We start from the raw sequence: 26,919 nt of genomic DNA, 5'->3' as shown, positions 1-26,919 counted from the left end.
AAGCATGCAATTTTTCCCAGGGCTTTGTGGCGACCAGAGCCCCACAGTAATTTAGGATCCCTTTGCTCTGCTTAAATTTGACTCCGTAATAGATAAAGTAGCAGAAATCAGTTTGTGATGTTCAACAAAATGACATTCATAGGCTGGTGGCTTTTACTCACCCTGAACACAAGGGAAGTCACAGTAACCCTGACTGTTTCTTAAATGCTTATTTTTAAAAGGTCCTGTAAAGTTGAAACAGAAGCTCCATACTTAGAAGATCTACTAGTCAAAGTTGGTCCTGCTTTAAGCAGGCTATTGGAACACCTGAACAGAGCTCCCTTCCAAACTCCATTATTCAATGAAAAATCAAATCACAGATGCCTTCATTATAAGGAGATACAGGAAGATTTACAGGACAGTCTGTCTCCCCATGATCTCTGTCACTATGTTTGGAGAGGAAAGGGGGCAGAAAGGAAGGCAAAGGAGAAAGCAGTGAGAAAGTCTTGCTTCAGCCTTTTCACACTGGCTAAGGCAAAGGATGAATTTATAAAGCCTAAGAATTCAAGAACTCACATGTGAAGGGTTACGGACTATAAATGCTCAAAATATCCCGGAAACCCCAAACATGAGGCACTACACTTCAACAATTCAGTTAGGCATTGCCAGTTTCTATCCTACATCTGGCTCTGGGCAAAGTGATACACAAAAGGATGGACTTTCCTGGACTTTCTGAATTACTTTTGGTTTTTTGTCAGATCCATTCTTTTTAGAGGACACCAACTGCTGAGAATGAGAATTTCTTCAGAAGCCACCAGGAAAATGGATGGTCCTTGGCAACCCTTCAGAAGTCCCAAGAACTGCCATCAGCAGCAATTTACAGTTTGTGTCCAAAAAAGCATTAATTTTGCTTGCTGCAATCCATTGTAAACAGCCACCAGAAAAATAAAAACAGAGGAAGATGTTTGCATATGTTGAAGGCACAGAGTTTCATAAGTATTGCAAACAGCAGGGCTTTACTCTGGACAGAGATGAAGGATGCCGTGTGCCAGCAGCCAGCTTAGGAGAACATGCTCCCAGCATCAGGAGTTTGTCTTGACTAACTAACTGATGAGGGATAGGGCAAGAGGATGTTACCAGTGCCATGCCATCTGCTGCACTTGTTACTCCTTCCTTCCTGTCATCCACTGCCTTGGGTAAACAGGCACTTGAAATTAAACCACTAAGTGCTGCAGTGTACATATTGTTGTCCTCAGGCAACATGAAAATGGACTCAGGTGTGGTATTCAAACAACAGAAACAATAGCCAGATCTACAAGAAGAGAGAGGAGTCAGCCCAAGCTGCCCTCCCCATGCCATACCCACCTACCCAGAAGGTGAGTAGATCTGCTTTGCAAAGCACTCCATCTGTGAGTGATAGCAAAGAACACCATCTGAAAAACAAAAAGAGCGCTGTCCACAGCGTCCTGGAAGTCAAGCATGGTTTCTGTGCGTGATCTCAGTGTCAGATGATGTTCTAGCACAGAATATTGAGCACACCTTAGTCTAAAAGGTGCTAACAAACAAAATCAAGGCTTTTTGAGGACTCCTATTGCCACCTGAACTGTCAGTCAGACTCTACATAATACTACTGGTTATAAGCACTTTTCAAGAGTAAAATCAGAAAGGTCAGTAAGACTGGTATAGCCTGCAGAGACCCTTTGATACACCGTTCCCATAAGGGGATCACAAACATCCCCTTTCCACAAAGCCATAACCTCCATCCCTTTCAAGGCTGTACACAATGGCCCAGGCCACACTCAGACTGAGACTGAACCATGGCAAATACAAGTTTAGGCAAGAATATTCTGCTCTTTGGTATTAGCACCATGAGTAATGCCTATTTAAATCCAGACATCAAACTTATGTTCACAGCAGTAGGAAGAAGAGCTCATCATAAAATTTTTGCTTTCCAAGACTGTGTTTTGCCCCCGCTTCACTGTCATGCAGATCACAAAGATCAAGATCTATGCAGATTGTTGAACTTTGCATTCTTTACTTCTACATATATGTCTGCCTACCTCTCCACTGTATCACTGCTTCTTTTTGAATTGATGACTCCAGCCTCACTTGAATACCTCACTGACTCAGCTCATTGAATACAGACCTGGTCTAGTATTTTATCTCATCCAGCAGTGACAACTGTAACAGCTGGAATCCTTACACAAAAATAAAATCCTTTGCTGAACTTTATGAACATAAATGTCGGAACAGCTGCTATCCATGTGAAGACTGAAATGGCCACAAGTGGTGCAACCAGATACGACCAGTTAGGTCAATCTTGCATTTACCTGTACTTCATGCTTTTTATTCCCATAATGAGGGCTAACTGAAAATCCTAGACATCCATGCCAACAAACCAGGTAATCCCACTCCTGCCTTACTCTTGTAGGAGATGCCTTCTTGATAATAACCACTTCCAAAGTTCCCCACAGAAGCAGCACTGCTCTGACGGGCCTCACCGCACAGCAACGTCCTGTTCTGGTGACTCGCCACTCGTGTGAGGCCTCGGTGACGGACGTTTCGCACAACTATGCCAACACCTGAAACTCTGCTGCATGGTCACACGCGGTCCCTCCTGCTGCAGCTGCCCCTGCAGGGCCAGCCGCGCTGAGGCTGCTCTGCCGAGGCGCGGGGCCAGCACAGGGAGCACAAGCACCTGCAGCAGCTCTGCCTTCAGTTGCCCAGCTCGCCCTTCTCCTGGCCCAGCTTGCCCTTCTCCTGGGCCCAGCTCGCCCTTCTCCTGGGCCCAGCTCGCCCTTCTCCTGGGCCCAGCTCGCCCTTCTCCTCTCCCTGCTCGCCCTTCTCCTGGGCCCAGCTCGCCCTTCTCCTGGGCCCAGCTCGCCCTTCTCCTGGGCCCAGCTCGCCCTTCTCCTGGGCCCAGCTCGCCCTTCTCCTGGGCCCAGCTCGCCCTTCTCCTGGGCCCAGCTCGCCCTTCTCCTGGCCCAGCTCGCCCTTCTCCTGGGCCCAGCTCGCCCTTCTCCTGGGCCCAGCTCGCCCTTCTCCTCTCCCTGCTCACCCTTCTCCTCTCCCTGCTCGCCCTTCTCCTGGGCCAGCTCACCCTTCTCCTCTCCCTGCTTGCCCTTCTCCTGGGCCCAGCTCGCCCTTCTCCTGGGCCCAGCTCGCCCTTCTCCTCACCCAGGACAGCTGACACTGCCAACCGACACCCAGCACAGACAGCTGCTTCAAATGCAGCTCTTTTAGTGTCTCCCAAATCAGTAGCGACAAAAAAATAAAACCCAAACAGAATCAAATTTACCTTGGGGGGAATGCAAAGCATTTTGCAAATATTTGAACTTAACACAAAAAAATGAGTAAAAAAATGGAGTGAGACATGTCAGTGCTCGTAAGAGTGGATCAACAGGATCATCTTTAACATTTATTCTCATTCCAGAAAATAGCAATCTTCCCTATACACATCCTTGTCTTATTTTAGACCCTTTCTTTGAATCTGACATCAAAGATACTCATTACAATGAATAGTGAAAGAGTACAAACATACCATTTGCAAAATGGTGATAACATTTTGGTTTGGTTTTGCAACACACAAAACAGTAAGGAGTATTTGATGGCCTCTCTCTGGAAGACAGTCCCAAAAGGGAAAGCAGAAGAGAACTGGACTCACCTCATCCAGTTTGCTTTGGTTTCATCTGTCCCATCAATGGACTTGTAGCGGTTGTTCTTATCAACGATCTGTGGAACAAGAGAATGGATGCAGCACGTCAACCAGCTGATCCAGGCAGGAGAAGGTCTATGAATCTCAAATCACTGCTTCAGTTCTAGCCTTGAGTCATGGTGTGAAACTCTATGCTGTGAATCTCAGCTCTCCTGGTACTACAGGGTGCTGACCTGGAGTGTGTAGAGGCTACTCTGAACTGAGAGTCATTTTTCTAAGTACAAGTATCTGTAACTATGGATGCAGTTGACAAAATCATTGACAATCCTGGGATAAAAAATATTAACTTCCCTTTTGGGACAGGGCTGAGACACATTTATTTTACAGACAGAAAAGTGTGAGGAGCGTTTCACATCAGCAGCTCTCCATTTTTTCCCAATAACAACTCAAGTCCCACATTGTAATTCTCATAATAAACATGTGTTGATCCAGTAATCTCTATCTCATATGCTAACCAAGTCGTTTAGTATGAGGGGGAAAAAGTTTTAGTGCTGGAATCTGCATGTAGATCAGTTTCTGATGGACTGGATCTTTCTTCTGGCTTCCTGGCCACCTCCTCTGGTCAGGCAGGCTGGGAAAGAGTGCTAGAGGCCCATGAGAGAACTTTGCAATCTCTAGATCATCTATCTATCTATACCCTTAAGCTGCTAATATTTACAGCAGGTTGATGCTGATGTAGTGCCCATGTGGCCAGCAGAAGACCTTCAGAGAAGGGGGAAGATGACTAAGGTTAGGCTCCACAAGCCCATGACTTCCCCAACTCTGAACTGCATGGCTGAGGTGTCACTTAGTTGGGGAAACTTGTCACTCACCAGCCACGAGAAGAATCCTGCAGACCTGTCCTGGCTAGAGATCTGCCCCTCATACGGCCCAAAGATGTGACCTTTGGGGATCACCTCGTTCATACAGCGCACGTCGTTCTCCCCACTGGGCTCTTTAACCACCTCCATTCCAGGCGGGATGGTCAGTGCTGCCCGGTCCGGAATGCCGACGGGCACTGGGGTGTCAGACACAAACACTGGGGGGCCATGGTTTGGACACTCATCCACAAAGTACTCCTGGCAGGACTCACAGACTGCAGATGTGAAGGAAACAGGAGTTAGGTAGGGCAGACATGATGGACAGGCTCCTGTAGCACACCGGATGCACAGCACTCAGGACAGCTCCCTGTCCTCTCCCTGGCCCCCTGAGCTCCCCCCAAGACTGCAGCCTACACACACAGAGATGCTTCACTGGCTGCTCCCTTGTTCTGCCTCTCAACACAGGCTCTGCCCCAACCCACACCTCCCTTACAAACACCTGCACCTGCCTGAGCCCTGGTGCCCTGCATGCATTTGCCACCGATGGCTGAACACACATGGAAAGGCTCCATCACTGCCTGCAGAGACAGAGGCTGAGGGCTCCCTGCACATCCCTGGTTAGCAGTAAGTCCTCCAACCAAAAGGTTTGATTCCCCACACATCAGAGGGGAGGTAAAACAAGCATCCCTGAAAACAAATATCCTCATCATATAGCCTTCATTCTGTGCTTGGGAGAGAGACAGCATCCCAAGCACCTGTCCTTTGTCCAGAGAGAGAGGCAGGTCTACCAGTTGGTAATTTGTAGATATGCCAACATAAATGGCACCAGTTTTCTTTCCAGATTATGAGGGAAAGAGTTGTCATCTGCTCAATGCTCCCTTTGTAGTTTCTGAATTCAAGTCGTTGGGTCTTCCACACTCTGAGGGTTTTGCAATGTACAATTTCATATATCCAGCTTGCTTTCCTCCTACCTCCCTACTTCTGCCTATCCCCTTCATGGACGAGCTGCTTTTGTGCAACAATTTACCTACCAACCATGCCAGTGTTTTCAGGTGAGAATGTAAATTTATCCCTGGCTTTTTTTCCCCCCCTTCTTCCTGAGCCTAACTGACAGGGGCAAAGTCTACACAAGCAGCAGTGATGCTTTTCCCCCACTCACAAGATACTTACACCAGAAATCCACTTGCTGAAAGCTCTTGGTCATGATTACATCCCGTTTCCCTTTCAGTTTCTTGGGTTCCATCTCCATGGACTGTGGGTCAGGCCTTCCAGAGCTGAGAAGGAAACAACAGAAGGATGGTGTTAACCTAGCAAGATGCTGGGACTGCACACAGAGAGAAGCTGAAGCAATGGGGCCTAACCAACTCCTTCAGTCCCAAAACTGTAGCAGAGAATTAACTAAACTTGCCACCCAACCTGCCAAAATCTGGTGTATCAGATCTGTAAGGCTGAAGCCCACAACAGAAAACGGCTTCAGCTAGAATAGGTGCACAGGAGTAGGCAACCACTCCTATCAAACATCCCAAGGCAGACCTCACAAGGAAGAGCTTTAAAAACTTCAAACAGATCAAGTATATTCCTCAACACCACCTTTAAGCTGGGAGGTAGGTGGAGAGAAGGGGTTAGAGTACATCAAACCAAAGCTCGGCAACATACCAAGGCTGTCCATACTCCTGGTCCCGGTGTGGAGAGCAGGCCTCTGTTTTTATCGTCACCATCTCCCCTAAGGAAGCTTGGGTCTGGATCAAACAGTCCCTCAAGTTCTCACTCATGTTCTGAAAAAGAATGAAGGAAGGGAGTAGAGATATGAGTAGCTGAGAAATGACAACCTTGCTCCCCCAGGAACCACAGCTTTCTTCCCCAGGCCGGGATGCAGCCAGCAGATCAGGCATCAAGAGTCGCCATCACACACCAGAGCACCCACAGGTGCACTTGGAAACCTCTTCCTGCACTGGGGAGGGAAGAGCAGTTCAGCTGCAGGTCAGGTGAAGAGCGTGAGACACCACAGAACGACCTGAGGTATGGAGAATCTGAAGTATGCTTCACAGAGCCCATTAAAAACACACACAGGATTTCCAATTGCACATGGAATTTAAGAGTAATGGGTGTGCTATGCTATGGGAACACAGAGCACCACTACCTCAGAGCAAGTCTTTGGGGGCAGAAGGACAAGAAAGAGGAATGCAAACTGGGGCACTGAACAAGGATCTGCCTACAAACCTTACATACACCGGTCTCCATATAGGAACAGAATACAGTGTACCACACCCCTGCAGATAGAGCTTTCTATGTGCTCTAGACACCTCTGAGGAACAGGCAAGTGCCTACAGCGCCCTTTGGGACTCCACCAAGATTACACAAATCATATTTGTGATGTTCTTTTTCAGCAGCCAGAGCTGAGCCACCACCACCCTTCTGGCACACAAGGCTGCTGTACTGAAAATACCTCTCCCTCTGCTCAACACAAGAGCCAGGAGGCACTGCACAGAATCATCAATCACTTAATGATGTTTAAGGACAGCAAGCTCCAAAACAATAACACTTCCCTCCCCCTCCCATCATGGGGTGGTGCTGAAGAGAAAATATAGATATGTCAAGTGAAAATAATTTGGAATGGATTTAATTTAGATTTTTGGAAGGACGATTAAACATAAAAGCATCTCAGTGTGAGAAAATTAATAAATTAGAGTGCTGCTCATCTCTTCATTTCCATTTATCTTAAGACTTCCTCTAAGGTACACAAACTGTCTGATCTCAGGTACCACACCAGATCAGACAGATTTCACAGCTGCTACCCCCAAATCCCCTGTGATGGTCCCTTCCATGCCCAATGACATGCTCTGTTATGCTGCATCCTTGCAGTGCTGACAGAGGGGCCTCCACAGCTCATCACACCACTTCCATCAGGGAAACTTGGCTCGGGGTATTTCTAAATTCAAGTTCACAAACCCCTGAAGACAGGAATTTTCTTATTCCACACATGCTTGTATGGGCCTGAACACAATGGAAGTCTGGTCTGCATTTCTGCCCTATTTACCGCAAGAAGGAATGCCATTCCCAACCTCTCTGGCTCTACTTTGTGCCAGGGGACAAATGATTCGTTTTTCCAATCAAACTTCTCACATGCCAGTGTGCAGCCTGAAAGACATTTGTCAAACCTTTGTCAAGGAGTGTTACTTAATACTATACAGTGGTCTGAAAGCAAAGCCCCAGCGTAAGTACAACTAGACACATGCAAACACATGCACTTTTAAGCCTATACAGGACATCCAAAACAAGACACATTTTCTTTCAGAATTACCACAGCCATTCAGAAGAAAAGCAATAATAAGGCCAAAGGAGGGCTCATTATTTTGGCAGGCTGAGTCCCTTGTCTGCGCTCTCTGGAGCAAGAGGAAAGCTCTGCAGTCCTGTACCCATACAGCAGCCAGTGCTGCAATCAGGGCCTACCTAGCCTTCTCAGAGAAGAAAAAGTCTTTTCTGCAAAGTCTGCAGTAAAGCAGCTGAAGAGGGAGAAAGCTTGGGGAGCAGGAAAATGTTAAAAGACAAGAAGAGGTAAGTGTTGCGCCAGTGCTGGTTAGCTGTGGGGCCTGCACTTTCACAGGAAAGGTGGATGCTGTCTGTGGGGCAGATGCTTTAAGTCAGAACAACCACCTGTGCTGGAAGCCTGGCAGACAGGACACCCGAGTTAAAACACCCACATGCCCCAATCATTCATCAGGAAGAGATGCATGCCTTTGTTTCTGAAGATAAAATGACTTTTCCTTTCTCACTCTTGCCCCACGGAGTCTTACAGAGTGAGAGAAACCCTGCAATGACACAGTCGGACCTACCAGAGAAGGTCACTGTGCTTCCTTCAGCTCTGGTTAAACTACTGCACAGCTCCAAATAAAGGGGGAAAAGGAAGGAGAAAGAAACACTGTGTTTACACATGAAGCTCTGTTTTACTGTATAGCACATTATGCAGCCCGCCCCTCTCCTGGTCCTCCCTGAACTCCCTCCTACTTATCAGGAACATTCCTGTGCAGCACACTGGCAGGAGCAGCACCTTGCACCGAGATAACGCCCTCCCTGCCCCTGCTCAGGATTGCCGTGTTTGTGTCCAAGTGCTGCATTCACTTTCTGGTCACCGTGCCCAGCTGGGGTTCTGTTTTCAGCTGGGGTTCTGTTTCCAGCGAACCACTGTGCTGCTGTAAGAGCCCTTGCTCCTGCCACAGCTCCCAGGCCACCACGCATCCTGCCAGCCCTCCCACCTGCTCTGAGAGTAGGTGACTGCTTTAAGAGCGTCACACAACTCCTTGTCCCACCCAGCACACAGCTGGCCCAAGTTCACCATTAACTCTCCTCTTTTCACTACCTGCAACTTGCCCAGATTTTATGCTGCCCACAAACACAATCCAAATTAAGTTTGTGCTTTTTTTCCCAAGACACCAACAATCTTAGAATCAAGAGACTCATTTAGGCTGCAAATGACCTTTAAGATCATCGTGTCCAAAGTAAATCTAGCTCTGCCAAGTCCACCATTAAATCATAGAATAATTTACGCTGAAAACGACCTTTAAAATCATCAAGTCCAACCATAAACTTAGCATTGCCAAGTCCACCACTAAACCATATCCCCAAGTGCCATAGCTACATGTCTTTTAAATAACTCCCAGGGTTGGGGACTCAACTACTTCCCTGGGCAATTTTTTTTTAATGCCTGATAGCTCTTCTGCAATTTCCAATCTAAACTTACCCTGGTGCAACCTGAAGGCATTTCCTCTCATCCTATCACTTGTTAACTGATTTCTGCCTCTTTATTAGAACTGAGCCAAAAACCAAAACATTTCCAGCTGAGACTCCTACACTACCAGCAATGGGGCTCCTTTTGTTGCCACACTGTGACCTTTTATTTAGTCAGGTTTCCTTTTATGTACTGAATCACATAATAGCTTGGGTTGGAAGGGACCTTAAAAGATTGTCTAGTTCCAGTCCCACTGCAGAGACAGCTTCCACTAGACCAAGCTGTTCAAAGTACCATCCAATTTGGCCTTGAATATTTCCAGGGATGGGGCAGCCACAGGTTCTCTGTGTTCCAATGCCATACCACCCTCACAGTAAAGAAATTTTTTCTAATATCTAATCTAAATCTACCCTCTTTCAGTTTAAAGCCATTCCCCCTTGTCCTACTGCCACAGGCCCAGCCAAAAAGTCTGTCCTCAGCTTTCTTAAAAGTTCCCTTCAAGTACTGAAGGGCAGCAATCAGGTCTCCCTGGAGCCTTTTGTTTTCCAGGCTGAACAATCCCAAGTCTCTCAGCCTGTCTTTGCAGCCCTCTGATCATCTTCATGGCCCTTCCTCCTCTGGACTCACTCCAACAGTGTGTGTGTGTGACACACTGAATCATCCCACCTATTTATTCTCATGACTTGTTGCACAATTTCAGTGCACTAAACATGTTAGACTTATCAACAGTTTTACCTTTAGTAAAACTATAGCAACATCAGAAAATCATCTGGTGTTGCTATAAATCATCTATGTTAGAAAAGAACAATCTAAAAAAAACCTGTAGAGACTGATTATTGCAATTAATACCCCCTTAATTCATGACCAATCTGATCCATATCAGCTGCTACATTATTTTACTGGAAGTGAACATCAGACTGCGGGTAGCCTAGTTTAATGTACCCAGTTAAACTTGAAATTGGCCTACTTGCTTATGAGTAACAGACAACCTTTTTTCAAATCTAACTCATTATACATGTTGGGTTTTTTAAAATTATTTTTAAATTAGCATTTATGGCTCAGAGAGCGCTGCTCAGCCAGGCCTTTTAAAGTCCCTGGACGCAAGTAAGCCAGAATCGCAAACTTTAAAATGTACTGCAAATAGCAGCTATAGTAGCTGCTATTTGCTAATTTCCCCAGCTACTGCTACAACACAGAGCATTATACTGCTGCTATAATTGGTAACACCTTCTATCTTTTCTTCCAGGAAAAAAAACACACGACACTTCTCCAGTTCCAGACTTCAGCAGATGACCATGCTTTTAGGACTCTTTTAGCTTCTGATGTATTCAAAGTGGTGTTTAATTTTTTGTAATTTCACTGCTCATTAATTCCTCTTTCTTGCCATTTCTCCTCCCCCTTTAGCTTTCTACAGCTACAAGAGTCTAGTTCACATTCTGCAGTTTTCACTCCCTCCGCTTCATTGTTTTGGGGTTTTCTTGGCAGTTTTTATAATTGTGTTTGTTCTATCACCCAAATATGAGGAGCCTCTAAACATTTCAGATGATGTGGAGAAGCAGCACGTAAGCATAAGCACAGCAGGCTCCTTGCTTATTGCTGAGAGTATTTCCAGGGTGTACTTGGCCTCATCTGCACATGTCCCTGTGCCTACCAGAACATTTAGCCCTCCCAATATTCAGTGGGCACACAGCCTACTGCAACATCCTAGCAGCATGTCAGCAACGCCAATCCCTGGTGAGAGGGATGCTGTGATGACCCAGGTGCTGTCTGCACACAACATCAAGTGCTTTGGACAGCAAAGGCAGTTGTGCACAGAGGTCCTTGGCAAACCCAGGACACCAGCGTGACTGCTACAAATCCCAAGAGGCATCCCTGGATCATCCCTGGGTTCACAGGCCGTACCACACAAGGTTGTCAGGCAAGGACTTGTCATGTTTCTGCATGACACATATTAAGATCTCCGGTGGCTCTGCCAGATTGCTCAAAATCAGGGAAGTAGAAAACACAGGAACATCTGAGCTATTAATCTCCAATGCAGGAAAAAACCTCCAAATGGGGTTAAGCATGAACAAACCTGTGAATTCCTGTCCTCAAGTATGCTGCCTTTATCACTGCCACTCTCGTAGTTATTAGTTAACAGTCACAAGCTCTTATCTGAATGGATCGGCCTCCAAAACAGAGCTTTAATTTTACATTTTACTGGCAGGTTTCCCAGACTGGGACATTCCTTCATGTGAAACAGCCATATAGGAATCAATCTCCTCCTCAGCACACAGCTCCTTCAATCAGCTTCTCACTGCTGACCTTCTGGAGGTCACCCCCTCTTCTTTTAAGGCAGATCTTGCATAGCTTGTACCACATTATGAAGTGCAGGCCCATGGTGAAAGATGGACATGAGTTCATACACTTCTTCTACAGTTGCATACTATTACCAGAAATAGTAATCCAGAACAGTCAGCTACTGACAAGCTGAGAACAGGGAATAAAGCACAGCATTCAAGGCTCTGAGCTGCCCCCCATACAGCCGTGGAAGACCCAGGCTGTTCTCCCTGAGGTGGATGCCCTTACCAAGGTCCTCAGCCATGCCAGCCACTTCAGATCACTTTCTGAAGTACCAGCTGGCTATGCAGCTCATGCTTAGAGCCAGCACAAACTCGGAAAGATCAAAGATTACAAAGTAATAGGGAGGACCGGCTTGCTCTGAGGATGACCACTTTCCACAGACAGATATAAACCAATGCTCCACTGGGAAAACCGGTTTTGCCTAGACAGTTGCCACAGCATTTTCTCCACAAAAGTACATTTTTGTGGGTGAGGCTGTCCTCCACCTGGGTGTGCAGCGGAGCAGTGTCCTGGCACAGCAAAGGCTGGTGGCAGTAGTGCAAGTCCCTGTGACCTGCCTTCCAGCCTGCTGCAAGGCCAGGGCTCTTCTTTGATGACCACAGAGCAGGGCTGAATGCAGCCAGCACACCTGGCAACACAATGAAGCAGTCACAAATTCACACTTAATTAGTGAAAATTATAGGTCACACATGATGTAGGATTTGAGCAGACACTCACTGTCATTTAACTCATTGTCAATTACCCAATTACCCAGGAGGCATAAATTCACTGAAAATATTAAATATTTTGTTTGAGTTTCAAATTCTGAAAACACTGAAGAAGGTCAGGACTCCAAGAAAGATATCTGGAAACACCACCAGTTTTTCTGCAGCTTTCTGAAGAAGCTTGGAGAGTAAGCTTCAAAATAACAAAATTTAAACGTGTTTTACAGCAGGGAGAGGTGAGAGTTTCCAGGGGTTTTAAGTTGCCCAAGACCAGCAACTGACATGACAGGATGGGGCACCACAGCACCAAATTCCCACTGCCGTCCTCAGTGCAGATTAGTTGGGAAGAGGGAAATTTTGGTTTGCCAACCTGGAACTCCTCCTGTAGTCTCAAATGGATGGGAGATGAGTTCACACTGTCACTCTTACATGCTTCATTGGCAAAACACGTTATCAAAACTCTCCATGATCTGCTTCATGACAGACACGTTTCAGAGGGGGAAGAAGACAGAAAACCTCTGAAATAACCCCCAAACCAGGGGTTATTGTTTTATGATTGTTTCTAGTGAAGATGGAACATACTGATAACTTTACAAGATTTGTCACAAAACTCTGTGTTGTGGCCTCAGAGCATTTGCGCTTTGTTGATCTCAGAGAGAGCAGGAAAAGGATCCATGTGCTGGTCCATGCACTGTCATGGATCAGCATAGCCTATGCAAAGCTAGTATTACTAAATGCAACTTTTCCATGTTAAGTGTTGAGTAAGGACTCAAACAAGCAGGATGCTGACAATGCAAAGCTACCATGAAGCCTAAAAGCCTCTGAAACAGTGAAACATGCCACAGAACCAATGCAGGTACTGCAGCTGAAAGAATACATAAGTGACTTGCATTTTTTAAATATATGGAAACTTCTCATTTTTCCTGCTCCCTGCATTGAACTCACAGATTTACAGTTTTAGGGTAGAAATGAGAATCTGGACAATCTGACTGACACCCCTTATGTCCTACTCCTTTCCTTTTAGCCTACAAAAAAGACAAAACCTCTGAGACAAGCAAGAGGAAGAGAAGGCAACATTTCATGAGTTTATCTCAGTTGTTAATCCCCACCACAGACATGTCATATGTGATCGTTTTTAGTTCTGGGCACCAGGCAACAGTTCTTTCAAAGGGTCCTGGAACCTGATGGGAAAGGCTGAAATACCCAATATGCTGGGATACTGCTTTGAGCAACTGGAAAGAATTGCTTCCCAGGTTAATGGCTGTAATAAACCTCACCATCTTTGGTCAGAACTGCCAGATGCACTTCTTTGCCTCTGGCTTCAACATAAATATATACCTACATTTATAAAGTTAAAACAAACAGACACAAAGCCCCAGTACTAAAACTAGATGTTATTTTACCATTTTTCTCCCTAAGGACAGAATAAGAGTACAACTAAGTGGCAGCTGTAAGCCTTCTTCCTTAAGACACTACTGAAAGGTGTTCGGATAGCAACAGTGATAAGCACTGAATAAAACCATGTACATAGAAGAGCCCTGGATATGTAGCCATGCAGTATCTTCTTAGCTTTCCAACAATTTGTATCATTCTTTTGTGTAACTCTTCCAATTTTCTCTGTATTACTTCAAGATGCTGGCACTAGAAAGCCACGGTGATGTAAGACTGATTCTGAAGTAAATATAAGGTTTACAGATGTAAAACTATCTCCTCAGCCTGATTCATTACCATCCTGCTTGTGTCCAAAACCACGGCTGTCTTTTCCCACTAGGACCTGGCACAGAAAGCTGCTCAGAGCCGCCTGCCCATTCTGACCCCCATATTCTCAGATGGGACTGCTCAGGACACAGCCTCCCTTCACAGATCACGTTCAGGACATGCCTTTCCAGGTTCATAAATCTCCACTTGTCTGCGTGAAAATGATTCGGTTTCAATAATCTCATTTACCAAACAAATTGCATTACACTGTCCTGCCCCTATCAACAGCTACAATTCACCAAACGTGCTTCATCTACACAGTTTGCCAGCGATGAGTCATGTCTTCTGCATCACTAAGTAAGTGTCAGGCAGAACTGGCTTCTCCTTTCGCCTTATCTGAAGAGAAGGGTCATCAAGTCTACTTCTTTGAAAACACAGCCTCTACATATCATATTGCAGAGACTCTTCTGTAAAATGATCAAGCTTAAAATAGCTGGATTATTTGCTCCCCTCATCTAAGGTGGCAATGCCAGAACAGTGATCTTTTGATGTTGAGAAGATAGTTTCTACATTCATTTTAAAGTCAATTCTCAAACAGTTGATTTATTAGTGTGCTAGTACTGTCCTTTACCTTAAGAGTATCCCTCAACCTCCTTACTGTTTATACTGCCACTTCAGTTTATTTATTGGATGCTGGTTCTCTATCAATCACTGCCTTCACTTCCTAGGCCACATGTATTTTATTGATATTCTCTGGCATTGGATATTAATTGGGTTCTCATACATTGAGTTAGCTGCCTTTTATATGTAATCGTATATCACATCTAGAGATGTCTCTTTAAATCAACAGTAAACTTCTCCAAGAACAAAATCAGAACTTTTTAAGAAGTACAAAATACTTTCCATGCCACCAATTTTCAGGCATGAATAATTTTATATTTACCCAGGATTGGTATCACGCTACCCAGCTTTTATTTTCCTGGGCCATCCACTTGGCAATTTTCAAAACTGTCCCAACACAATCACTCATTCAGTCTCCTGCATTTGCTGCAACCCACCAAAACTGAATAAAAGTGAACAAGCTAGAGACCTCCTCTCACTCATCTAGTGCTCACTATATTTCACTTTTTTCCTTAGCATAGCTGCCAGCAAAACTGCTCACCAACAGGACCCCATGCTACACAACTCCCATGTGGGTCCCTGCATCCTGACTTGTAGCACTCAACTACTGAACAATTAACTTATACTTCCTTTGCTGCTGGCCCAGCTGTCAGCCCCAATGGCACTCAAGGGTACACAGTTCAACAAAGGGAAGCAGAGAAGTGAATTTACTGCCCAAATGACTTTTTACTCTCATTCATAGACAGACAAAGAAGCTGGAGAGAGGAAGTGTTTGGTAGGCACATAAGGCTGGGCCACTGTCACACTCCTGCTCTTCTGCTGTGTTAAGAGAGGGAAAGGACACTGGAGTGTCTTTATTGTTTTATACAGCCTGTGCAGGAAATTCAAGATGCCTTGGTCAGGTCTTGCCAGCATCACTGTACACCTGGGACCCTGCCACTTAGCACTGAGCATCTGCCTGCCACCCCATTGCCCACATTGAAGTCACATGCACGCAGAAGAAAACCCCTGCACCTGCGCAGAATGGTCAGCCCAAAAATTTTTATAGATGAGCAACACTAGTGATTCATGTATTTCAACAATGATGGAGGTAAAAAGGGAAAGGGAAGGGAAGGCGTGGGGGTGGGCAGGAAGCAAACCCCAGACATTAGTTTCTAAATAGCAGATGTGGCTATTCTGGCTAGCAAACTTCCACTTGAATTTCTAACCCACAGAGATGGGAAATGATTCATGAAAAATCAACAGGATAAAATTAGCTGGAAGGCAGAGGGATAATTCATGTAACCCAACTGTCATGGGCTGAAGTGGCAGCACTACCTGGCATTTCAGCCTCCAGTGCCCTTCAGTCACTGGCACCTGGCCAGCAATCAGCTCTACATATATTTCCTTAGTGTCAAAATTAGCCTCTCTGAAAGCACATCCATCTTCTAACAAGACGGCCTTTCACTCAACACTTTTCCAGAAGTTCCAGCTTTTCCTTTCTTTAAAAAAGAAAGATTACCTGCAGTATATGGTCTTTTTCTTTCACTGGTGAATGTTTAGGTGTGTCAGAAGACCAAATGGATGGACAGGCTGGCACACACGTCTGTGAGCCATGACCAAGCCATGCACTAAAATCAAATTGCCCCAACAACTCAGAAAATTCAGTGCGTTTTGCCAGAGTTCCTTTTTCCTGCACAAAGCAAACAACCCACTCAACAGCAATAACCAAGTGCTGGTCTGCCTTTACATACACCAGTGATTTGTTTTATAAGACTGCTGCTAAATTCTGTCAGGAATCACAAAACAGGATTTCACTCTTGATACAGTCACATGACAGAAAGTTTCTTGAGCAGATTGTCACTTACAGATCACAACTCAAAGCTCATTATCCCAAAGGCCAATGAGAAACTTGCACTCCTACAAGAGACCTCTGGACCTCCAGAAGGCACCTGGTTATTAAACAATGCCCACTCCCACCACCCAACTCAAAAGCTTCAGGAATCAAACATGTAATTGTAAAGCCTCTGGAGCACCAATACTTCTAGGCAGGCAGTTTCAGGTGCAGGAGAATCCCCATTCCCTTGGGACCTATGAGTACAAATGTAAAATGAAGATAAAATCTTGCTTTGGAACCATCTCTCTACTTGGTGCCTGTTTCTGTGGAAGGATGTTACAGGACAGTTCCTCTATGCTTGTTACAGTGTTTTCACTCTACTTGGACTTCAGGACATGATAGGCAGCTCCTTTCTTTTACTTGTTCAGCAAAAAGGGAAAGAGTATGTGGAAGAAAATGAGAAGGTAGGAGCAGATCTTACTTTCACTTGTTCCCAAAGTTCTGACAAACTAGCTCAGTCCTTTAAAAGCACTAACAAACACAGCAGGCAAAATGAGAACACATCAACTGTTCCACAAAATGCAGAGGAAGCAAAAGCAAGAGCAGTATTTATTTCTCCTCATTTGTACCCTCTTGCAGGCCATTAGGAAGATAAGATCTCACAGCACAACAGACATTATTCAGAGCTGGTAAATCTGTCTACAGGTTAGAGACTCATGTTACATGGCTTGGATGAGTAGTGGTTGAGCATGGGTCACACCGACCCCCTTTTCCTTGGGGCAGGCAGCAGTCCAGATACTCCCAGTGTCAGATCTGCCAAGAAACCAGATATCCGTGTGCTGAATTCACCACCACCACAATTTGATCTGCACATTCCCTTCCATACAGAGAGAGGGGTGTTCAGACCCTGCATATCCTAACACAGTTAACTAGAAAAAAATTTCCAGCAGGGGCCAAGCACTTCTGGTCTATACGTGCAACCTTAAGTGCATCTTCCACATAAAGGTGCTGGGTTGCACAGAAATACCTGGTCCATTACACTATGGATATTTTAAAAACACTGATTAGCAGAAGCACAGAAAGAGCCTAAGAACTCATTCAATTCAAGTCCAAAAAGCAGAGCGAGCATTTCAGAATAATGTCATATATGCAAGTCACTAAGGGACTACAAACTTTCACCAATTATCCTAGAAGAATTCAAAAGCAACATCTCAACACCTGACTAGTAATGAGATCTGGTTAAAAAAAACCACCCAGCAAATCACTAGTTAACTCCATTACAGCTAGAGAGCACACATTAGCATCTGTCTCAGCACATCTAGGAGATGCAATAGTGGATCTGCTGTTCTGGAGCTACCACCTTTGCAACAGCAATGCAGCATTAGCTGGTGGGACTTTGCGCTAAGGGTCAGGCACCTCTACACCCACCCAGCAGCTGGCCCTTCCCCACCTGAGGTAGAATTTTCAAAGAAAAAAGCAACTTACAATACCATATATAATAATATTGTCTTTACAATCACAAAGGGAAAAGAAAATTAATAATTTTAAAGCTTCTAGTCTTCAAAAGCTGATTGAACTAATTTGGTCGCGGAAAAGATAATCAGCAAGCCTAGGTGTGAAACATGACAACTATAGAATATATTTTATTGCTCATAAAAGTACACTTCTGTGTCATCAGCATGGATTTTTCCCTCAGTCACTTTCCAGGTGTTTTCATTAATTTCCCCAGAATTGATAAAAGGACTGGACTCTGCAAACTGTAGCATATTTAGCATTTAGCATTAATTGGGAATTAGCATTTCCAAGCAAGGAGTCTCCAAGTCAAAGAAAGAGCAGACCACATGAAGTACTCCAGCAGCATCAGAAGAAAAGAACTTTAAAAATCCAAGCAAAAGCAAATCACCTTGATATACATAGACATGAGGAAGTCAAGATTTATACAAATGAAAGGTGTAAAGAGGAACATACCAGGTCAAACTTAGGACATCTTCCAAGGAAGATGCTGTGAACACTTAATTTAGAGTCTACAGTTGAAGGTCCACATTTAACTCCCCCCAGCATATAATGATGCAGTTTATATGATACATTTTCAAAATAAAGCTTCATTGTACTAAAAAAGGAAAGCACTGGAAAATATTTCATACTGCTTATCAGCCTGCAAATGACTGATGGCCCTGACCAATATAAGCTCCAATTAGCAGCCTTCCACATTCTGAAACACTCTGAAAGGGTGTCAGTGGAGGACCATTAGAGCTGTGTTCCCCAGATGCCTTGATCCATAGTCAGAAGCCTGGACCAGTGCCCTGCAGCCCACAGAGATGACCTGGCTTGGGGACCAGCACAGGATGCTCAGCCCTGCAGCTCTCACTGCGCAAGGCAGGAGCACTGCTGGCTCTCAGGGAAGCTAATTACAGCAACCCTAGAGCTGCTTCATGAGTTAATCCCCCATATCACCTCCCATGAACTTTTATCACTCTGTCCTTATACATCTCCCCCATACCCACAGCTGGGTTTCCACAGGCAGAAGCCAGCCCCAGCTGACAGCAGCACAGGCAGCAAGGCAAGTGCTGGGAGTGGCAGCCCCAGTAGGGCTTGATGCCAAATCTTTAGAACAGCAACCCCTCCTCTGGGACAAGTCACTACAGGTGAAGGAAAACTAGCCTTACTGAAAAGCCAAAGCCTGAGGAAGGGAGAAGAAAGGGGGCAGAGAAAGGAAGCCATTTATCAGAACATGCTCAAATTGGACAACCTGGCTTATGACAGACGCTCCTGATGGGCCCCTTACTGATGGCTGTCCATGAGTGAGGGACTGCATTGAAATAGCTCTGCAGTACGCATTACTGATTGACTGCTGGAGGCTGCCAGTTTCTGCAGCTTAAACCTTAAATTACATCTATAATGCTTTTACTTTCTGACTGCAGAGGAACTGTTCTGAGCCCGAGTACTGCCTTCCAGCCTTGCAGAGAGAAATGCCCTTTCAGCAACAGCTCTGAAGGATACAATTATCCTGCCCCCACAAATGGAGCCACAACCAAGAAACACAACAGCAAAGCTTTAAGTGTCAATATTTTGAATTGTTTGACTGTCTCTGCAGAAACATATGTTCTTGCACTTACGTGAAGAGCTCGGGATGGAAGTTGGAAAAATGCCTGTCCTAGTACCACCTCCAATTCTAGCTGAACGTCAGAGCCTAGGTGCAGCAGACAGTGACCAGACCAAAACTACATGGAAAATGTCATTCTAGTTGCCAAGCCAAAATTTTCTCCTTCATCTCTGCTTTTTGGCTCATAATTTTCCCACTCTTTTCTATCAGTATTGTCTCTCATGGTGCACATTAAAAAGAAAAACTTCTCCAGCATGGTATAGTTGTGTTGCCCTCCTCACCAGGTTTCTCGTCCATCCACCTTGGCTGCCACTACCTTTCAAAAATGCCACAGGATTGCTCTGTTTTCCATTGCTCTTTGGCCTCTTGTACCTGCAAAATTCTTCCCTTTCCTTTTCCTTCATCTTCTTTCAAAAGATGCCATACAGGACTGCATGAACCTCTCACCTTGTCCTCTGCTTTTCTTAGGGTGGTTGGACTTGCTATTGGAATCCACTTGCACAAACAAGTTTAACTAGAAGGAATTCCTGAAAAGCCACATTTTACTATGTAGCTTTAGAAGGAGCATTTCTCCAGAGGCTTTATTTAAAAACACCTTTGGTAGGAGAGAAGAGGTCACAGGGAGAACAGAAAACCCTGTGAAATTAAAGCCTTCTTTACTCCACTAATGCAGAGGCATCAGTGCAACAGGAGGCACTAAAACTGCCTGCAGCTGCACAAGAGCTGTGGTCCAAGAAACTTCACCCACTACAAGAAAGCCTCAGGCAGGCAGGAGAGCTGTACAGTTGTACTTACAATGACAAATGCCACAGCATGACAAGGGGTGAAACGTGAAGCAGCAAAGCCAGCATCCCACAGCAGGGCTGCCCAGTTGCAGGCCAGCAGGAATTCTGCTACTTGCTCAATGCCAGCGGATATTGCACGTGCTGACTCCCTTCACTGGGTATGCCTGTGCCTCAAGCAGCTCTCAGCCCCAGGGTCTGAAGGGTCTATGCTCAGGTGAGAGAACAGATCAGGCAACGCAGCACTGATGCAAGAAGATACATCAAACAAACCCTGATGTGTATCTGGCTGACTCTAGATTTCTTAAAATAACAGAAAGCTGCAATACAAACTGAAGAATAGAAGTGATATTTGCTTGTTTTGACTTTACTTAGGAAAATCACAGGTCTCAGGTATACATATTCCCAGTGCAAAGAAGGCATCAGAAGTTCCCACGTGCACGCACTCCACTGGAAACAAAGTCACTACTTCTCACTGGTCCAGTCTTCACATCAAGTTTTAGCAGCTTATTTCTTTGTTCTGAAGGTCCCCAAGTTAACCTATATCATTACTATTTGGCTATCAAAAAAAAAAAAAAAAAAAAAAACCCAACAAACCAAACCATTGTGTCTTTAAGACTACATTTAGTTTCTCTGTGCAAATTTTCACATCCATGTAACACTATTGGATTGGCAGTAATGATTTTAACTATGCTACCCCTAAATGTCACATGTATTAGGCAGCATTTTAAGAGCTCTGGAAATGGTTTAGTAGAACCAAGGGACAGGCCCTGCTAACAGCACCTTTAAGATCAGAGTTAGGTAGAAGCATATATGTATCTTGCATAAATGGACATGGGGGAAAAAAAATACTTAAAACCCCACCACTCCACTTGGGAATTAACCAGCATGAGAAAGAAATTATGAAAAGAAAAAATATTTTAAAAAACCACAATAGAATAAAGTGTACATGGCACTCTCTACAAAAACACCAAAGACTTCTCTTGACTAGGCTTGCTGTAATTCTCATTGATATACACACTTTGATTCCTGACTCAGAGTGGCAACTTCCACTCCCCACAATTCCTGTATCCTCCTGATCACAAAAACAGCCTGCTGCAGTGCAGGAGCCCACCTGCTTCACGCTCCGCATGCAGTGTTCACAACCTTTACACTTCTCCTATCAATTTCAAGCAGTTCCATCACTTTCCAGCAAGGAATACGAGCAACAAGCTGCCCCCATCCCACCCCAGTAAGATGGACCTTGCATCAGTTCATAAAATATAAGGTTTCAAAGAAGTCCTTGCTTTTGCTCTCATTATTTAAAATCAGGTACTATCCTCACAATACTCCTGCCCTTTACTTGCTAAAAAAGTGCAAGTAATTGCCATCAGTGAGCAATAAGGCTGATATTGAGAATCCCCCACAAACTGCACCAAAAAGCACCATGCTTCATGCATGGTCCCCAAAGATGCTAGAGGAACAACAGGCCAGTATCCCAAAACCAGAGAGCTCTGCACCAAAGACAGCACTGAGTCAGGAGCCTCAGGAACTCCTTCATGCTCCACAAACAGCTGGAAGGAGCTGCAGCCTTTGACATGACTCCTGGGAGGAGAGAAAAACAACTCGCCCTGGTCCTGCTACTCCATGCCACAGTGAGATCAGTCAATTCAGCATTCAGTCAAGAGCCAAGCATCCACATCTCCCATGGCTACCTCAAATCCTCCCTGGTGAGTGGTTCCAGCAGCCAACCCCTCCTTTGCTAACACAGTCCTTGGCCACACCAACATTTGTACTCTTTGCAGGCTGCATGTATTTCAACTGCTCCATGGCACTCAGCCCTGTGCTAAACTATTCCTTCTAGAGCAGGAGCACATTTGGTCCAAAAGCACCCCTTGCAAGAAGCAAACACCCATCATCTCAATACTTTTGTTTCTGACTGCAGCTTGCACTTGAAAAGCAAAAGTGGTTTGTACACAATCCATTAGGAAGTCAGGAAACTCATTTCCCTTTCCACTTTCACTTGGTCATTAGGCAAATAGAAATGTAGGGGATGTGAAGCCCAACCCAGGCAGTGAGCTTGTGCTCCACCAGGCTCACGGGGAGTTAAACCTTGCTGACAGGACCGGATCCAAGGGGCTGCTGGATATTTCGGGCTGGGGCTCCTCTGCTGCTCAACAAACCACTGCACACACCTGCAGTGCTGGAAAACAATCCTATCTTACAGTTAGGCTGGTATTTTTTTAAGCTGGTTCTGCCAGTTCTCCTCCCACTTATGAGAGGCATTAATCACAGGAAAAAGAGTAAGCAACAGTAAGCCAACAGTTTTGCCCACGGGCCAGTTTTTGGGGTTTTTTTTAGGGATCTGAAAAGGGGACTCTGGAGGCATCTTCCATTTCCCTCTGAAACAGAAGCGATAAAGCACCATTTGCAAAGAAACTTGAGAAACTCTGTTAGTTAAAAAAAAACCAAAACAACCAAAAAAGACCCAAACCCACAGAGGGAAGAAAGCCCAAGAAGATGCATCCGGAGTTTTTCTGCGGAAGTTAAGAGAGCATCCCGGCTGAGCGGCTTGAGGCAGCTCTGCCCTGGGTCTGTGCACGGGGTGCGAGCGATGCCGCAGGCGGAGTGCCCGTGTCCCGCACGGGGGTGGGTGTCCGTGTCCCGCACGGGGGTGCCCGTGTCCCCGGGGGTGTGCCCGCGTCCCGCACGGGGGTGCCCGTGTCCCCGGGGGTGCCCGCGCCCCGCGCCGCCCGGAGCGCCCCGCGCCGCCCCGCCTCCGCGTTCCAATGTGGCGAGCGCCCGCCCGCCCCCGCCGCCCATTGGCCGCCGGCCGCGTCAGTCGCCGGCCCCGCTGGCGGCCGCGGGCGGGGCGGGCGCAGCCGCGGCGCGGGCGGGAGAGGCGCGGCGGGAGCGGCGGGGACGGGCCGGGCCCCGAGCAGCCCGCCCCGAGGGGGGAAAAGCGGGGCGGGCGGGGAAGGGGGGAAATACCTGTGCCCGCGGGTCTTCGCTGCCGCCCCACCCGCGGCGGGCACCCTTCGGCCGGACCTCCCCCCCGGGCTGGGACGGGTTTCCCCCCGCGCTCCGCAGCCATTTTCGTGGCCACCTTGGCTACCAGCGAGGCTGACTCACCTCGGCACTGCGGGCGCGGGGAGCCCGCCTCGGCGTCGGGGGGCCCGCTCCGCCCGGGAGGGGCGGGGGGAGCCCGGCTGGCTGCGCCCTCCCACCCCGCCGGCCCCGCTGGCTAGTCCCAGGCGAGGACGGGTCCCGGGGCCGGGCCGGGCTCTGCGGAGGCGGCAGCGGCGGCTCCCTCCCTCCCGGCCGTGACCACCATCTTATTAGCACAGGAAATGACATGGAGAACGGAAGAGAGGGGCGTTCGGGGGCCGAGCCCGGGGACCCCCCGAACCGGGGGGAGGCGTCGCCGGCCCGCCCGGCCCGGCCCGGCCCGGCCTGCCGAGGCTCTCCCCCGCGGCATTCCCGCTTTCCTTCCAAACACCCGCGGTGGGAAAAGAGAAGAGGAAAAAATAATAAAAAACAAACCCCAAAAGCCGCATACAGCTACGGGGAGAAAAAACACCAAAAACCAAACGCAGAAGAAGCCGAGCAAACCCAAACCGCCCGCCGTTCCCACCTCCTGCTCCGGAGCTTGCGAGTTCCGCGCGGAGCCGCCGGCGATCAGCGCCCGCGGCCGGCCGGGGCTCGGGGGGGCTCTGGAGGACAGAACCCGCCCGGACGGCCTGCGGGCACCGCGCGGGGGGAGCCGCCGGCCGAGGGGGCCCGTCCCGGCCGAGCCGCCGGGCTGCCCCCCGGGCGCTGCCGCGGCCACCACCTGCCGCCGCCCGGCAGCCGCCGCGGCGCCCCGCGGAGCGGGACCCGGCCGCCCGCCCGCGCCCTCGGGGCCGCCCGCCTCCGCGCCGCGGCGGCCAGACCTGACCCCCGCCCGCCGCCCTGCCCCGGGGCTCCCCCGGCCGCCAGGGCCAGAGGCGGAGTTGCCCCGGGGCGGGCGCCTGTTCCCCCGGCAGCACCCCGCGCCTCTGCCCGCCCGTCGGGAGCCTCATGCTCCTCCGCGGGAAAAAGTGAATGAGAAGACGCTCTGTTTCCCCGGCGCTCGGAGCTCGATCATATTTCAGATTACCCCCGCAAAAAAAGTAACCCACCCAACAGCAACAGTAACAACAAACCCTACCCTCGAGCTCTGCGCAGAAATTGCGGGCAACATGACGGATGACAAAAAGTAGGCACAATTTAATAAACAGAGGAAACATGTCTCACCAATAAAACAAGTTCTAAATAAAAACCATCTGCAAGCATTAAATTTGAAACAATGCAAACTCTTCAGCTGCTTTGCCAAAAGAGGCACAACGGGGGGTAAAGAGAAGAATGGATAAATAGCCATAATTTTCCAGTTCCTTCAGTTGACAATGGACTTGTATGCAAACAGGGCTGTGGTGACAATATGCCAGATTGGATTCTTGGAACTACTTCCCATTTTCTGTAGCCCTGAGAAACACCGTTTTCTGCAGTCCTGAGGAATAAATTCTCTCTTGATACGCTCCACTCTGAAGTGCTTACTATACAAAGTTGGTGTAAAGAAGAGAAAAATTGAGTGAGGACAAAAAGTACAAAAGTATATAACCCAAGCGAAATGGAGGCCTGCTTCTGCCATCCTTGAGCTGCTTCCACTGCTCTCGCTGAGTGTTGTGAGATGACAGAACTTCAGGGTTAGGTCTTGATGTATCACGTAATTTAAATTGCCTGGCAGAACAATAAGGAAGGTAATCAACTCAGCTTCAAAATAAGCTCTCTTTGCGAAAGCAGCCAGTGTGGCACAGATGATCATTCGGAAGTTCAAATGAGTATCAGTCCTCAGATCTCCAAATGTAGTTTGATTTTTGTTCCCCGTTTCTAACCTCTGGGGAGAGGATTCCTTCTCAGAGGAAAAGCGTGCGGTGTCATTTTACCCCTTCCAGTAATTGCAGATAGATGGACTTTGAGGCACTTGCACTTGCCTTGGAAAGACCATAAGCTGTCAGCACCTTCAGACTCCTCAGAAATATTAGAGATCCTAATAGAGCTGCCCTAGTTTGCAGTTTCTCTCTGTGTGCTGAAATGTGTGAGAACACTCAACTGGCAGTAAGTGCAACAATGGGTTTCTAAATATGATTGATGAATGAACCAAGAGGAAAAATAATAACTAAAAAACAATAAAAATCAAGTGAGTAATACAAATGCACACTGAATGCCAGGCTAATTTGGAGTAATAGTTTAGTTGTAGCTATTGTAATCAAAGGCTGCAAGGGAACGCTCAAAGGGAGGCATAAAGCTTTTATTCGTAAAGAAAATTAAATATGTAAATGCAATATAAATAACAGCTATTATGTCTTCCTGTAAACACAGGCATGCTAATTTATTGAGAGGGAGTTGCCTTGTTTTAATGTGTGCCAGTCGCCTTTATATGTTTAATAGTCAGGTGTGTTGGGTTTGTGTAGCAAGGTTTGGGTAGTGAGGAGGCTACAGAGGTGTCTTCTGTGAGACGCTGCCAGAAACTTCCCCTATGTCTGACAGAGCCATCTCTAGCCAGATCCAAGCTGGACTTGCTGGCCAAGGCCGAGCCCATCAGCCACTGTGATAACACATTTAAAAAGGGAAGGAAAAACTGCAACAGCAATTGCAGCCGGAGAGAGGAGTGAGAGTATATGAGAGAAACAGCTCTCCAGACACCATGGTCAGTTGAAGAAGGAGGGGAGGAGGTGCTCCAGGTGCCAGAGCAGAGATTCCCTGCAGCCTGTGAAGAACACCATGGTGAGGCAAGGTGTGTCCTTTCAGCCCATGGTGGTCCATGGTGTAGCAGATATCAACTTTTGCCCTCTGAAGGACCCCACACCAGAGTGAGTGGATGCTAAAATCAGGCTGTGACCCTTTGGGAAACTCACACTGGAAACAGGCTCCTTGCAAGACCTGTGGAGAGAAGAAGCCACACTGGAGCAGGTATGCTGGCAGGACTTGAGACCCTGCAGGAGACATGCACAAGAGCAGTTTGCGAAGAACTGGAGCCTGTGGGAGGAACCCCACACCAGAGCAGGGGAAGAACATGAGGAGTAGTCCCCCTAAGAAGGAAGGAGCAGAAGAGAAAATGTGTGATGAACTGACTGCAGCCCCCATTCCCTGTAAATTTCAGTCCAGAAGAAGAGAGGGGTGGGGAAAGGGGTTTTAATATTTAGGTTTTATTTCCAATTATCTTTCTCTGATTTGATTGGTAATAAGCTAATTTTCCCAAGCTGGGTCAGTTTTGCCCATGATGGTAATTGGTGAGTCATCTTTACTTGTCTTATTTCAGCCCATGAGCTTTTAGTCATTGTATTTTCTTTCCACTGTGTGGTTGAGGAGGGGAGTGATAGAACCGCTCTGGTGGACACCTGGTGTCCAGCCAAGGTCAACCCATCCCATCAGAAGATATAATCCCCATGAAGAAGATTTTGTACCTTTTCTATATAGAAACAAATTATTTAAGAAAGATGGTGCAAATTTGTACTCTCTCTGCAAAAATGTTACCTTTGGGGCTTGAAAAGGCTTCCCTTCTTCAACAAGCTGCCTCCTCACTTATTAAGAAGATGTAGGATTAATTTTTTTTTTTAATAACTACATTCAGC

The 26,919-nt window shown here is 46.8% G+C and overlaps 1 protein-coding gene across 4 annotated transcripts in view; it reads right to left on the bottom strand.

Moving 5' to 3' along the window:
- PRDM11 (PR/SET domain 11) overlaps window positions 1–24,344 on the bottom strand; it is a 45,099-nt gene extending 20,755 nt beyond the window's left edge. The window contains exons 1-5 of one of the 4 annotated variants that reach the window (XM_030274139.4): window positions 23,901–24,344; window positions 6,151–6,269; window positions 5,665–5,768; window positions 4,507–4,769; window positions 3,644–3,711 (exon numbers count right to left, since the gene is read on the bottom strand). In XM_030274139.4, coding sequence (XP_030129999.4) covers window positions 3,644–3,711; window positions 4,507–4,769; window positions 5,665–5,768; window positions 6,151–6,266 — 551 coding nt within the window. In that variant the 5' untranslated portion in view covers window positions 6,267–6,269; window positions 23,901–24,344. The other 3 variants (XM_030274138.4, XM_030274141.4, XM_030274140.4) reach the window with 3 other exon arrangements.
- Window positions 24,345–26,919: the final 2,575 nt, after the last annotated feature.

This window comes from Taeniopygia guttata, chromosome 5, assembly GCF_048771995.1.
Source record: "Taeniopygia guttata chromosome 5, bTaeGut7.mat, whole genome shotgun sequence".
NCBI classification, from domain to species: domain Eukaryota; kingdom Metazoa; phylum Chordata; class Aves; order Passeriformes; family Estrildidae; genus Taeniopygia; species Taeniopygia guttata.
The sequence above is the reverse complement of the archived record's forward strand: the minus strand, read 5'-3'. Positions and strand labels throughout refer to the sequence as shown.